This window comes from Pelobates fuscus, chromosome 4 (assembly GCF_036172605.1).
Source record: "Pelobates fuscus isolate aPelFus1 chromosome 4, aPelFus1.pri, whole genome shotgun sequence".
Lineage (NCBI taxonomy): Eukaryota > Metazoa > Chordata > Amphibia > Anura > Pelobatidae > Pelobates > Pelobates fuscus.
In genome coordinates this window covers 57,856,864-57,872,719 of record NC_086320.1, presented here as the reverse complement: position 1 = coordinate 57,872,719, position 15,856 = coordinate 57,856,864, and the positions used below count along the sequence as shown (strand labels likewise).

The 15,856-nt window shown below is 38.3% G+C and overlaps 1 protein-coding gene across 1 annotated transcript in view; it reads right to left on the bottom strand.

The window, feature by feature from the left end:
- The window catches only part of STK3 (serine/threonine kinase 3), a 219,529-nt gene that overhangs the window by 79,714 nt on the left and 123,959 nt on the right, over window positions 1–15,856 (bottom strand). The window contains exon 9 of the mRNA XM_063451213.1: window positions 6,572–6,773. Within this exon, the coding sequence (XP_063307283.1) occupies window positions 6,572–6,773 (202 nt within the window). The remainder of the gene's footprint in view (window positions 1–6,571; window positions 6,774–15,856) is intronic.

Sequence of the window (15,856 nt, the reverse complement as noted above, 5' to 3'; positions counted from 1 at the left end):
AGGGGGAAAAAAAACCCCACTTGTTGTTAACTACTCTAGAAAATAAACTTTAAACTAAAAGGAATCCTCCAAAAGTGAGCATTAAATAATGCGATAAGAGTATTAATCTACATTTTAACCCTCTCCCAAACTTTCAATGTAGAAACTAAACATCAAAAAGTATTAAATTCACATATTAAGTATTAAGACACGTCATGATTGCTATACATGATGTGACTTAATTCATATGTTAGAGAGAAAAGGTGTAAAAAGTAGTGAAATGGATGGTTAGGAACATGGCTATAGTGATGAGAGATTGCAGGGATATAGGGGAGACAGAATTAAAAGAGAAATAAATAATGAAAAGATTGGTTGGTCATTTGTGTGTGTCAGCTGGTCAGCTATATAGAATTAACGTGTGCAATGCTTCGAGTGATGAAGAGAGCCCAAGTTGGCAATGCACAAGTGGACAATAGTTGGCCAAACACACCACAGTAGTAGACCAAAATTGGCTACATGCAATGATGTAACCGGTTTTCACCTATTTAAACATATACACAAATACAGATCACTATGTCACCTCATGTAAAGATTCCAGAGGTATCCCCAAACCTCTGCTCCAATTCATTCATATATATATATATACACACACACACACACACACACACAACGTGATCATGGATATGCATAGAAAATAAAAAACACAGTACTAAAAGCAATCAATTCATAATTTTTGTAGCACAAAAGTCTGAGCAGTAAATCTAATAAATCTATTAATAAATATGAATAATTACATACACCAAGCAGTATCTATATAAATAATTGTACACGGCGTTAGAGCTCCAGTGACCAGTTATAGCCTTAAAAAGCCAATGGGGAGCAGGGGCAGATCAGCATACCTGCCAATTGTCAGTGAAAATAATGTACCTTCACACCACTTCTTTCAACACACTCTGACAGGTTAATCTTACACTTCAGCTATACAGTAAATGAGGTGAATGCAGCTGCAAGGAGTCTCATATAAAGTTGTGGAATGAAACACTCACTTTGCCATATGCTATGTCTATTGTTCCACGTGTACTCTGAATGCCAACTCTCATAGATACAGAGAATAATTACTAAAGAATTAGACACCATTATTTCATCCTTTCAGGATATCTTCCAGCAGTTCTCGAGGATTGACAGAGCCCCATTCAGATATATATATATATATATTTTATTTCAAAGTGAATTTAAAATTATAGGTCAAAATAATGAAATTGGGACAATTCTCAAATACTTTTTAAGCTGAAATATTTATCCCCAGGCAATTCACACGTTGGTGAATAGCCCTGACAGTGCCGATATGAAGAAGTTTGCGCATGCATGGGCTGTTTGGTATTGACTGTACCTATTCTTGAATTAATGTATTCGCTCATTACTGACATATTTACAGCAATCTCTACATAAAGAAAAGTGTCTGGATTGAGGGAATTAATGTGCTAAAAATTAACATATTGCTGAGAATGCTAGATCTTTCTTTTTGACTTCTTTAACCAGCAATCCAAACTTTTCCAGAGGGATTAACCCTCAAACATGTCGGAATGTAGGAGATTCCAGTGTCTGCTGACAGGTTTTCAGACAACGCGGGGGAATAAAAAAATTTGAAGACCTGAAGCACATGTGCCTTGAGAGATACTGCTATGTACAGCGCTGCCTCTACAACGCCATCATAGATACTAGCAGTTCATGGATTGCGTTCGCCACCCATATTGCGTTTAAATCTATATGTGATGGGGAAAAGTATAAAGACAAAATATTGACCCTTTATTCCCCAATTAAAAAAAAAAAAAAGACATTATCCAACAAAATTAAATGGTAAAACCTCTTTTTACTCTTTCTAATCTTGGCACAACAGTGCTTATTGGGAATTATACGCTAGAATTATTATGTTCTCGAGATTATAAATTAACTTGAGTAGATAAACCTGCTACTGGGTAATTATAACCAGATATTCAGCTAGTTCTGAAATGTATGTTCCACTACCTTTGTTCCAAACTGTGTATTCATTATTTGAATGCCAAATTCAGCATAATCATTTAACATTTGATTTATTTATTTTTATGCCATGTAAAGAATTGTCAAGGAAATAGTTAATGTCCTATATGAACAAGCAAAAGGTCTACTTGGTCTATAAAAAACGTGTTTTATACGTGTTCATCCTTACAATAAAGTAACATTGTTTAAAAGGGTAAGTAGTTTAAAGGACCAATATAGACGTCAGAGTGCGATGAGAGGTCACTAGCGCCAAGGGAGCCCGGTGCTGGATTAAAGTAAGTAGCTAAAGGGGTTTTAACCCCATTCAGCCCAGCGGGAGGGGGGACCTAAGGGTTATATAGTGTCAGGAAAACAAGTTTGTTCTCCTGACACTATAGTGATCCTTTAACGTGAAAGTACGGAATTCCTGATAGAAGCCCTGAAGGCAGGAGTTTTTTTTTTTCCTTGACCATAACAAGAATTCACTTTTCTTGCTTATAGATGGCTTAGCACTCTCTGACAATGCTCTCTGTTTCCATCTACTGGATAAAATGTACTATTTGCCTTTAAAATTAGTTTGCACTTTCATTTCATTTTAAACTTTCACACAAATTGATAAAACCCAGAAGTGAAGTAGCCACCAGTAGTAATGGGCACGATATACACATAAAAAAATATAAAGAAATGTACGTTTTAGTGAAAAAAATATGCACACATGGACACAGATACATAAACAGGAGTGTGTAAGACATAGAACCAAAAAAAAAAGAAAACAGATTTGTTTTCAACTATGTCTAAATGCCATCAATAGAAAAATGTCCATCTATGTATTAGCATCAAGTTTTATATAATTGAACAAACTATAAAAAATGTACATCTTAGGTCTTGGAAAGTGGAGGATGGTGGCACATGAAGCAGATCTGTCATTTAAAAACAAACAATAAGAAAACGTAATCTAATCAGCTTCTATATAGCTCCTTGTGTCTTAATCTGTTTGGTTTTCCCCCAAGCACTCTACTTTTCAGAAAATACATAATAGCAGTCAAGTTGACAAAACCGGATAGGTAGTGCTTAAGCTTTGAATGAGGCTGTTGCCAACCCGTGCAGGCTGAAAAAAAAACAAAAACAGGTAAATATATATTTTTTCACTTTTACCTATTTCCTATTTCTTATGCTTTCCACACCCACTCCAGGGGGGACAATGATCCAACCAATCAGTGTCCTATTCCTAGGAATGATGGAAAAGACAGATTTGCACGTTTAACTGGAAAATCTCTTCACCTTGCAACACCCTGATAGAGGGAGAAGAGATGGAGTCGGATTAGTGCGATTCATGCAGAGCAAGCTCTGGTGTCGTGTTTATTGCTCCTACTGCTGCGGAATGATGCCCCGAGGTGGGTATATAAGAGGTAGGGCGAAGAAACCCCCCCCCGAGCTGTGAGGCGTGACCAATAATGCAATCAGACCACGTTTATAGTAAGTTTATAAAAGTTTATCTCATACTTTTCTTGCTTGATTTTGGTTTGGATATTTGTTTAAAAGTGTCTGCTTGTTGCTTTAAAAAAAATAATTGTCAACTGATGCATGTCCCTTTTAGCTACAGGGAGCATATGAAAAAAAAAAAAAAAAAAGGATACAGTGCAGGAACAAAAGTAAATGTAAACAATTAATGATCCACGGGGAACAAACGTAGATAAGGCAGTTGAGTCAGAAGCTACCAATACCTTATGCATTTCGCTGCTTTTAGCTTATTAAAGGAACACTATAGTCACCTAAATTACTTTAGCTAAATAAAGCAGTTTTAGTGTATAGATCATTCCCCTGCAATTTCACTGCCATTTAGGAGTTAAATCACTTTGTTTCTGTTTATGCAGTCCTAGCCACACCTCCCCTGGCTATGATTGACAGAGCCTGCACGGAAAAAAAAACTGGTTTCACTTTCAAACAGATGTAATTTACCTTAAATAATTGTATCTCAATCTCTAAATTGAACTTTAATCACATATAGGAGGCTCTTGCAGGGTCTAGCAAGCTATTAACATAGCAGGGGATAAGAAAATCTTAATTAAACAGAACTTGCAATAAAGAAAGCCTAAATAGGGCTCTCTTTACAGGAAGTGTTTATGGAAGGCTGTGCAAGTCACATGCAGGGAGGTGTGACTAGGGTTCATAAACAACGGGATTTAACTCCTAAATGGCAGAGGATTGAGCAGTGAGGCTGCAGGGGGCATGTTCTATACACCAAAACTGCTTAATTAAGCTAAAGTTGTTCAGGTGACTATAGTGTCCCTTTAATGGTGTCACTGACTTATCAATACTAGTTATTCTGCATGGGTTACCTGTGTTCTGGAATGGAATTTCAGTGATTTGCTTTACCTTGTGAGTGTACATTGTTTAGAGTTATTTGTGGTTCTAGGTTTGATTTATTAAACTACTAAACTGAAAAAATAGAGTATCCCACATTTCTGCATTATTTCTTCCTGACATTTTGAAAGACCATCTGCTTTAGAGCAAAATACATCTTGTAATAGTTCCACAGAGCCAAAAGACATCTACATATTGTGTGAGCAATTATAGGCATATGCAGAGCGAAGAAGCACACACTTTTATTGTAGCCTCATCACCATGTGATGTCATCTTTTGGCAAGAGATGGAAAGCTTACGAGTTTGAGAAGGCCAGATTTTTAATCCAGATACAGGTACTATATATTAGTCCAGAACAATCTAAGGCAATTTCCAGAAGAAGAAAAACAGATCAGAAAAACTATTTGAACTACGTTCACGTGATTTATTCTCTCTGTCTTAATATATTCATGTAAGCATTTTAAAAAGGTCCTAAAATGTAAAATGCGAAAAAATATTGTCAACAGTTATACATTTGCACAAATCTTAGCACCTTTAAAGCTGCTATTAAATACTAAGAAAACACTGCAGAGTCAGTTGAGAGACATTTTAATAGGGCTCTACTCGCAGAATGGCTGTCTTTCATCCGCTTAAAAGGTCATGATTCACCAAAATCGCTGCTGCTTATTAAAAGGACACTATAGTCACTAAAACAACTTTAGCTTAATGAAGCGGTTTTGGTGTATAGGTCATACCCCTGCAGTTTCACTGCTCAATTCTCTGCCATTTAGGAGTTAAATCACTTTGTTTATGCAGCCCTAGGTACACCTCCCTGAATGTGACTTACACAGCCTTCCTAAACACTTCCTGTAAAGAGTCATCTAATGTTTACACTTCCTTTATTGCAAATTCTGTTTAATTAAGAATTTCTTAACTCCAGCTTTAATAGCTTACTAGACTCTGCAGGATCCACCTGTATATAGCTAAAGTTCAATGTACAGAACAGGAGATAAAAACTTTTAAATTAAGTTAAATCTGATTAAAAGTGAAACCATTTTATTTTCATGCAGGCTATATCAGTCACGGCAAGGAGAGATGTGGCTAGGGCTGCATGGACAGAAACAAAATGGATTTAACTCCTAAATGGCAGAGAATTGAGAACTAAAACTTCAGAGGCATGATCTACACACAAAATCTGCTTCATTAAAGGAACACTATAGTCACCTAAATTACTTTAGCTAAATAAAGCAGTTTTTGTGTATAGATCATTCCACTGCAATTTCACTGCTCAATTCACTGTTATTTAGGAGTTAAATCACTTTGTTTCTGTTTATGCAGCCCTAGCCACACCTCCCCTGGCTATGATTGACAGAGCCTGCATGAAAAAAAAAACTGGTTTCACTTTCAAACAGATGTAATTTACCTTAAATAATTGTATCTCAATCTCTAAATTGAACTTTAATCACATACAGGAGGCTCTTGCAGGGTCTAGCAAGCTATTAACATAGCAGGGGATAAGAAAATCTTAATTAAACAGAACTTGCAATAAAGAAAGCCTAAATAGGGCTCTCTTTACAGGAAGTGTTTATGGAAGGCTGTGCAAGTCACATGCAGGGAGGTGTGACTAGGGTTCATAAACAAAGGGATTTTACTCCTAAATGGCAGAGGATTGAACAGTGAGGCTGCAGGGCATGTTCTATACACCAAAACTGCTTCATTAAGCTAAAGTTGTTCAGGTGACTATAGTGTCCCTTTAAGCTAAAGTTGTTTTAGAGACTATAGTGTCCATTTAATTATTCTGGTGCAGTGAATCTTTGGGTGTATTCCCTTTTGATTTTTGGCAAACCATTTTCAAGTGGTTAGACACAAACATAGGCAAGCCAAGCACCCAAAGTGGGCCTTGTGCTGCTCCTGAAGTAAAACAGATGTTGCACTTTTTCTATACTTATCTTTCCAAGTTTGCATGGCATGGACTGGCTGTGAGTGCTAAGCTAAGTGAACCCAGTGCTTGCAGGCTCTCACTGCCATTCAAATGTGGACCGACTTGTTAAGATAATGATTATTTATCGGCCTTTGCAGAGTGTTGCCCACTAAGCAGTTCCTGTGCACCCAATTCATGATGACATTAAGTCAGAGTTTGTACATCTTTCGGAAGATGCATACTTGTATTCATTTGGAGCTGTATAGCATGGCGACTGGCACCCTAGAAATCACTAAGCCTTACAGTACATACTTTTCATGGTTCCATCTTCCTCCTCCTCCTCCTCTTCTTCATCGCTGTTGATAACCATAGTCCCCAGGTCAGACTCCAGCATGGTGCTGTTATGTTCAATCATGGTTTGTGCTCCTTCACTCATTGTGCTGGCGGCCCTCATGGTGCCAGCACTTTCAGAGCTGGTCTTGACCATGGTGTGCGAGTCAAGCTCATCTTCTTCCTGGCCAAGAAACAAAAGAATATGTAAAGGGTTACTAAGTAGAACAATGCACAGATTAGCCTTCTCAGAGAATGCTTTGAAATCCATCCCTCAGTATGCAAATCCGTTTATAGAAATGACTTCCCACAACCGCTTCACAGAACCCACAAGCCATGACATAAGTACTAAGGTTTCGTGCTGGAAAACAATGGCCATCACTAACCACACATCTTTATTGGTTTAACATGTATTTTAGAATTAAAGTCGAGTTCCGACAGCAGGCCTGAAAGAATCATTGGGGATACATCGTTCTGAAAACACTAGTGTGATGTCAATTTATAGATTGTGTCGTATTTTACCACTTTTTTTGTCCTGGGATGGGGGTTGTGTCAAGGGGAGGGGGAGAAAAAAAAAAGAAGCCAAGAAGCAATAAGGCCATTTTTAGTAACATTAAAAAAAAAAAATCTGCTCAGCAGATGCTGGAGAAATGTTTTAAAGAACAGATTCCAACATTGGATAAAGCAGTATTTCCAATCAGTGGCAGTAATGTTCCTGGAATGCAATGCTGAACTGATGATAATCCAGGGCATGATTCATAAGCCCCATATGGAGCACAAATAGTTGAAAACAAAAGGAAAACCATTGCTTTTGCCACACAGTGTTTTTTTTTTCTTTTCATTTAAAGAGGCACTATGTAATACAATTAGCATGTAATCACAGAAACGAGGAACATAAAACTGATGGATATGAAAAGAGAAAAAGCTTCACTGAGAACATGTAATAAATTCTGTGTTTAACGTTTATGTTGGGATATTCGATAGATAATTATTTTTCCCTTACCTTTCTCTTTAGATACACATGCATATTATACAGAGAAGATGCCGAAAGGCTACAGCTAACACCAATGGAAGTTTTAGCAACACAGAATGTCAATCCACACTTTAGTGACAGGCTCACCTTAATGGTTTAGAGCTCCTAAAGCATTTATTATAAAAGTTATAATACACACCCGCCATGGCAGATGTACCGGTCTATCTTGTCTCCCTCCTACTCTTCTGCAAACCTCCATAAGGATGGCATGCTTGCTAAAGGACTAATCAGGGCAACTACAAAGTCCTGGTGTGTAGCCAAAAAAGTCCCAACACACTCTAAGCACCTGTGTGGTAGCCTCTCTACCCACACAAATAAAGACTATACATACAATAGGCAACCAACTCCGCCTACTGTATGTATGCATAGGGCAACTACAAAGCATGCACTGCAGTTGCGGTGATGGAGAGTAGGAGAATCGCGTCAGAAGGCTTTTCCTGCACTTTTCGGTCAGTAATTTTTGGAGGAGAAGGCTATGTCATTGGTATAGATCTCTAAGCCCACAACTGAACAGGTGGGTGGGAGGCATATCCTAGTTCAAACCATCTTGTTCATTACACCAATACATTGCTAGAATTTCTGCTAGTACCACATATCCATGAATTTTCTATTTCTTTCATACAAGATAAAATGCTCTGTATGTTGACAGGTACCACAACATAACAAAAATGGTTATATAGCAATTCTACATACAAGACAGAGACTAGTATACTTGTCTTCTAACCTCTATAATTGAAAAGACAAGTATCCATTCAACTGACAACAAATGCTGTTTAGGAGATGCTTCACATTAAAACCAAGGTCTTGTGAGATAACATCTGATTCTGTCAGTTAACCTCCTACATGCTCTTTAAATTGGTGTGAAAACGAAGGAAAGAGCAAAATTGCAGACTACGATAACATTTAATGATTGCTATCCTGTTCATCATTAGAGTGTTTTCCATAATACCATGTCTGTATTAGACACTGCGCAGTATACTACTGCCATTGAGGTGGCAGATATCAAAGTCTTACACTTGTCGAATGTCATTATTTAAAGCATGCATGTATTTATCCCATTACCTACTGTATTTTGTTTTAACACTACACATAAATAATCTGTAGGATATTAGATCTGAATATGACTTGGAAATATCTGTTCATTCAGGGCACTCCAAAAGTGGTAAAAGTTGTTAGTCTATTATAGATTTATTTTTTTGGTGTTTTTTTTCTGTCTATTGAACATGTATATACATACACACACACACACACACACACACACAGACACAGACACAGACAAACATATTCTCATCAGCTGGTTAGCGTAGTGGTAACATCACTGCCTTAGAAAGGGAAAACCCAAGTTCTAAGGTGACAATAGTCAGCAATGTAAACTCTGCCTTTTAACAGAAAAGGAAGAGTTTACATTCATGAGTCTCCAGAGAACCTTTAAGATAATCAATGAAAGTGAACAAACAGGGCGTTCTAGAATTCAAAAAAATGAGCAGCAAAAAATTAATGATAAAATAATGTCTCTATGCTGTAATAATAAATTAATTTAGTGCCTCAAGTGATGAATCCTGAAGTGAGGCCCAGCAGAAGAAATGGCCACATACAGGAAGTAGAATCCACACTTGGCTCAATATAATGTGTGAATGTCAGATATTACATGGAGGAAGGGAACCAGGCTGCCCCAGACAGAAACTACGGTATTGGCGGAATCTCGATAAGGCTTTATTCATATGTAACTCACTTGCTTGTTGGCACAACATTAGGGAGAAGAAAAAGCAAAGTGTAGAAAAAACATTCAACATGTATTTGGGGGTGTGGGTGGGCATAAAATTGCTTACATCTGGGTATCCATAGATTTACATTCCGGGCAATCTACAGAGCAAAATACAGACACCCTGCTAACACCACACCAAATGCCTCAAACCTAATTTCTAAAGGATTGGCCAGGGATGAGGAAAGGAGGAGTTTCAACGCATTCAAAACGGAGCCGGGGAGCAGAAGAACGCTACCAATTGAGAAAGCGCACCAAAGCGGCGAAACGCGTCTTGGACTCAGAGGAGGGCTAAAGAAAGACTTTTTACACTTATATTTTATATTTGTTTTATTATTAAAGTCTTATCTACTACTGATCTTTTCCGGTTCCTGAAAGGGTAGGGTCACCCTAAAATCTGACACTAAGATATTTTGGAGCCAGTTACTAAACAGGCTCCTAACAAGGTGAGCAGTTCACTCATATTTCTTTCCACAATCCGTGAAAAACAGTTCCACCTAGATTGTTGTGTTTTCTGTTTTATCTATATATTTACTACGGGGAGTGAATGCATTAAAGAAGGTCTTCTGGTGCACCTGAAAATCCAGATCCACTCTCTGTTCTGAGCCGATAACGAAAAAGGTTCAGAAAAATGTGAGTTTATGTATACACTCACTCAAATTGAAAGGTTACTTTAAACAATACAGTATTGTAAATTTGCAGCTACTGGTAAATTTCTAAATAAAATTAGATCCTAAAAAAATGATATTAATTGAATATTTATTTACAGTGTGTGTGTATATAATGAATGGAGTGTGTGTATGAGTGCAGTGTGTGTGTGTGTGTGTGTGTGCATGAGTGCAGTGTGTGTGTGTGTGTGTGTGTGTGTGTTGTAGAGCCTTGGTGGGGGGTGGGCATTTTTATTATTATTATTTTTTATTATTATTTTAATTTTTTTGTTATATTATTATTTTTTTATTTTATTATTATTATTTTTAATATTATATTATTATTATTATTATTATTATTATCATTATAATTATTTATTTTTTCGTCCCCCCTCCCTGCTTGATACATGGCATGGAGGGGCGCTTTCACTCCCTGGTGGTCCAGTGGCATTGGCAGTGCAGTGGAGGGGGGCTGGCAGGAAGCGCTTACCTCTCCTGCAGCTCCATGGTGACCTTGCAGGAAGTTATCTGGCAGAAATTCCAGCTAGAGCAATCAGAAGAGCCCGACTTTGCGAGGGGGCAAATTATTTTTTTGTAAATCTGTTTTTATTGAGTTATAAAGAGAAAGAACAGCATGATTCAATGCAGTCATAATCAGGTTAAGGTCATGCACAACTTGTTTGTACCTGTTCTAATGTATACAAGTGAACAACAAGTAATACATGCAATATCAGTAGTGGATAGCAATCTTCCCAAGTTAAGGCGGTGTGAACAATCGTAACTCGACAACTATATGTTAATTTTCACAAGACTCTCTCCGTGTCTTCTCAGTGCACACGTATGTAACGTAGGGGTCGCAACACGAGCTCTCCTTGTCATGTGTAAGGCTTAACAGTAGAGGCATGACTGCCTGCGAGGTCTGTCAGTTGGCGTGTAGTGATGGTGACGGGTAAGTGCCATTTCAAGTACCCGCAAGTCAGTGTGTCGTATATTTCCATGCAATATCTGCGGTATGGTTCAACATTTCAGCTGTCTGAGTTACCTCGACACCCTTTGTTCCATATGATTGTGTACGCCCTTGTCTCCTCTGGTGATTTGTCCATTAGATGCGGTTGAAATGGTAGCGGTGTGACGTGTTTCTCCCCCTTGCCCTAATTAGGCTAGATCGGAGTGAGGGTGTGTCTCTGTGTTGTGTTTGTCTGTGAGCAAGCTGTGTATGTGTGGAGAGAGAGGAGTGTGAACAGTAGGTAGGTGAGCTGAGGGTGAAAGGAGGGAGAAGAGAAGAAGAAGGGTTCCCTCCTGTCTCTATTTGCGAGGGGGGCAAATTGAGTTCATTTAAAAGATGTAATTTTCCGTATTAGCCAAACAAATCTCCGTATGTTAAGCATTATTTGTATGTAATATCATTGAAATTGGTTCATTAATAAAAAAAAAAACCCTACTCTGTATTTTGGCCCACCCTGTTAAATGGCCATTTCTTCTGCTGTGCCTCAATTTAGGATTCTTCACTTTGAGTACTTGAATCGTTATTTAAAAGCAGTCTGCACGACTATTTTTCTTGTCTTTATATTTTTTTCACATATGAATACACTGTACTACATTGGAAGAAGTTGATGGGAAGCGGAGTATTAATATATTTATTTGAGCACACCACCACTATTGGGTTGTATATCACTTTAAAATAAACAGACAAGAATATGTTACTTACATTATGAAGCATAGACGAGTAATACATGTATGTAAACCAGGCAAGCAGCTGCAGTACAGTTATAATATTAAAGCAGGAAACTACAGGCTATGTGGCAAGTACGTCTCCACGATGCAGGAATACCAGCATACAGAAGCTCAAGCAACTTAAAAAGATGACACATACATTTTTAGAATTAAAAACAAAAAAAATAAATAAAAGAAAAAGTACTACATTCACTTGCACATCTCAAGATCTGGTGTGTGGAGGATCCTGAAGTCTCGCAGGTAGCTCCATGAGTTTTAATCCTGTATTCTTGCACATGTGCAAGCATACAGCTGTGATGAAGTATCGTGATGGATAAAGCACCAGGATCTAAAGAAAGAAGCAGAAGCAACCACAAGGGAGAGATTCAGCTAAGTGCTTACTTTGTGGCAGCCCTGCAAGTGAAGCTAGAATGTTACCTTTGGAAAACTATGCAAAGACCCCCAAAGCTGACAGAGTTGATTTAATATAGTGCTCGATTCCAGATCCAGCCCTCCGCTTGTCAGCCACCTTTTAAGGCTTCTCCATCTGATAAAGCTCTGGTTACGTGACGAGAAAAATCAGGACCAAATGGACAGATCTTTACCACATTCAGGAGCTGTTCTGGGAGCACTACTGGATGGGATACATACATTCCTATGAGTTCATACAAAGCAGTATTTCAGTACCCTGTCTGGCACCGTACATTGCCATATCAGACAGAGGGCATTTGAAATTGCAGGTGGAGGCACATGACTCGTCACTTAACTTGCTGCTCAGGAATGTAAGCTTTGCAGGCAAGTCCTGTGGCCATTAGCTGTAGAAGCCATTATATATTTTTATGACTGCATATTTGATCTAGTGTGTTATATGTTAACACTGCATGGCACTGTTTAACTCATTGGAGCTGACAGAGTCTGTAAATGTAATTTATTTTAAAAAAAAAAATTGTGGGACCTACAGCATTAAAAAAAAAAAAAAACTTTCTATATTTACAAAAAGGACCAAAATAGTTAATAGTTTTCATGGTCAAGGGAATATTTTGCGCTGATGCGGCAGGTGAGCTTACACTACAGGGAGTGCAGAATTATTAGGCAAGTTGTATTTTTGAGGATTAATTTTATTATTGAACAACAACCATGTTCTCAATGAACCCAAAAAACTCATTAATATCAAAGCTGAATATTTTTGGAAGTAGTTTTTAGTTTGTTTTTAGTTATAGCTATTTTAGGGGGATATCTGTGTGTGCAGGTGACTATTACTGTGCATAATTATTAGGCAACTTAACAAAAAACAAATATATACCCATTTCAATTATTTATTTTTACCAGTGAAACCAATATAACATCTCAACATTCACAAATATACATTTCTGACATTCAAAAACATAACAAAAACAAATCAGTGACCAATATAGCCACCTTTCTTTGCAAGGACACTCAAAAGCCTGCCATCCATGGATTCTGTCAGTGTTTTGATCTGTTCACCATCAACATTGCGTGCAGCAGCAACCACAGCCTCCCAGACACTGTTCAGAGAGGTGTACTGTTTTCCCTCCTTGTAAATCTCACATTTGATGATGGACCACAGGTTCTCAATGGGGTTCAGATCAGGTGAACAAGGAGGCCATGTCATTAGATTTTCTTCTTTTATACCCTTTCTTGCCAGCCACGCTGTGGAGTACTTGGACGCGTGTGATGGAGCATTGTCCTGCATGAAAATCATGTTTTTCTTGAAGGATGCAGACTTCTTCCTGTACCACTGCTTGAAGAAGGTGTCTTCCAGAAATTGGGAGTTGAGCTTGACTCCATCCTCAACCCGAAAAGGCCCCACAAGCTCATCTTTGATGATACCAGCCCAAACCAGTACTCCACCTCCACCTTGCTGGCGTCTGAGTCGGACTGGAGCTCTCTGCCCTTTACCAATCCATCCATCTGGCCCATCAAGACTCACTCTCATTTCATCAGTCCATAAAACCTTAGAAAAATCAGTCTTGAGATATTTCTTGGCCCAGTCTTGACGTTTCAGCTTGTGTGTCTTGTTCAGTGGTGGTCGTCTTTCAGCCTTTCTTACCTTGGCCGTGTCTCTGAGTATTGCACACCTTGTGCTTTCGGGCACTCCAGTGATGTTGCAGCTCTGAAATATGGCCAAACTGGTGGCAAGTGGCATCTTGGCAGCTGCACGCTTGACTTTTCTCAGTTCATGGGCAGTTATTTTGCGCCTTGGTTTCTCCACACGCTTCTTGCGACCCTGTTGACTATTTTGAATGAAACGCTTGATTGTTCGATGATCACGCTTCAGAAGCTTTGCAATTTTAAGAGTGCTGCATCCCTCTGCAAGATATCTCACTATTTTTGACTTTTCTGAGCCTGTCAAGTCCTTCTTTTGACCCATTTTGCCAAAGGAAAGGAAGTTGCCTAATAATTATGCACACCTGATATAGGGTGTTGATGTCATTAGACCACACCCCTTCTCATTACAGAGATGCACATCACCTAATATGCTTAATTGGTAGTAGGCTTTCGAGCCTATACAGCTTGGAGTAAGACAACATGCATAAAGAGGATGATGTGGTCAAAATACTAATTTGCCTAATAATTCTGCACACAGTGTATAATGGCCATTTTAATGAGTATAAAACCCTATTCTCTAAATGTGCATAAGGATTTGGGTTAGTGCACATGTACATTGTTGGGGGGTTTTATTCAATGTATTTGGGTTGATGAATACTATAGTCACTGCTGTCACCCAAGAGTAGTGTGAGTTTTCAAGGTTGATAATAAAAATTCTGTAAAGTGATAGGCCAGCAGTTTTGCTCATTTAGTGTAGAGGTTATGTTCGCGTAAAAAAAAATAAAAATAAAAAAAAGGTGTTATGGAAAAGAAAAATATTAAATTAACTGTCTGCAATTCTTCTAAAATATCACTAGGTGGTGCCCTAGTCAACAAAATAAGCTTTCCATTTTGCATGACATCGCATATTTTAGATTGAGAGCTTTGTATACGCGGACCATAATGAAACAACTTATAACAATAGGCTATTGGTTGTGCTATTTATTTCAATGGTTTTATTATTTTGCATATATTTACATACATTGCTAGGCACAACAGGTAAATTCTATTCACCCTTATAGTGCAAACACACCTGCCCTCACATGCATTTCTGTATTGATGCACAAGCATGCACGAAGGTGCCAGAGACATCATTGACGGCAAAGTAAGTTTGTTTTGGTTTTGGTTTTCTGCTTCCTTGTTTTTTGCTTTAAAAACGTATTTGCTCTGCATTTGTCACGCCCAGTAAACATTTCTAAGGGGTTCACTGAGGTGACGGAACAAAGAACGCCCACTTACAGGGAAGTGACAGTTCTGGTTTAAGGGATACTCTAAGCACCAAAACAATGTTAACTTTAAGGAACACTCTGGGCAACATAACAATATAATCAGAATGACGTTGTGATGGTGCAAGAAGGTCTCTGGTGCTTGCTTATCTTCAGGGTTAAACCATTCGCAAATGGTTTGACCCAAAAGTTTCCCACCGGCATGCATGTGTTTCTCAACCCGTTTTGTGAATAGGAAGTGACTGGTTGGCTTAGAGTGTCAGCTGACTACTCTAATCCAATCAGTGGCTTCCGTTTTGAAGATTTTCAAAAAGTTGATGTTGGAGGAGGCAAACCGACTTTGGGGTTAAACTGTTTGTGAACGATTTAACGCCTGAAGGAAAGCCATTGCCAGTGACCATTTCAATTAAGTTGTTATGATTCCTGGAGGATACCTTTAATTAAATGGTTTTGGCCTATTGTTCATGTACCTGCAGTGTCACTATTCAACCGCTTGCCATGTTGCCCTAGCCACACCTTCCCTGGCTGCGGCTAACAGAGCCTCCATGAAAAAAAAAACTAACTTAAGTGCATTGGGCAATAGAGGAAACTACAAAATGTAAACTCTTTTCAGGAAATAAGTAGAGAGGCTGTTTGAGTCCAGGGGAGCCGTAGTCAAGGTTGCACAAAAACAATTGATTTAACACCTAAATAGTACAGAATTGGACAGTGAGAATGTTCTTTATTAAACAGAAGTTGTTTTGGTACTTAGAGTGTCCTTTTAAAAGGTTCTTACGT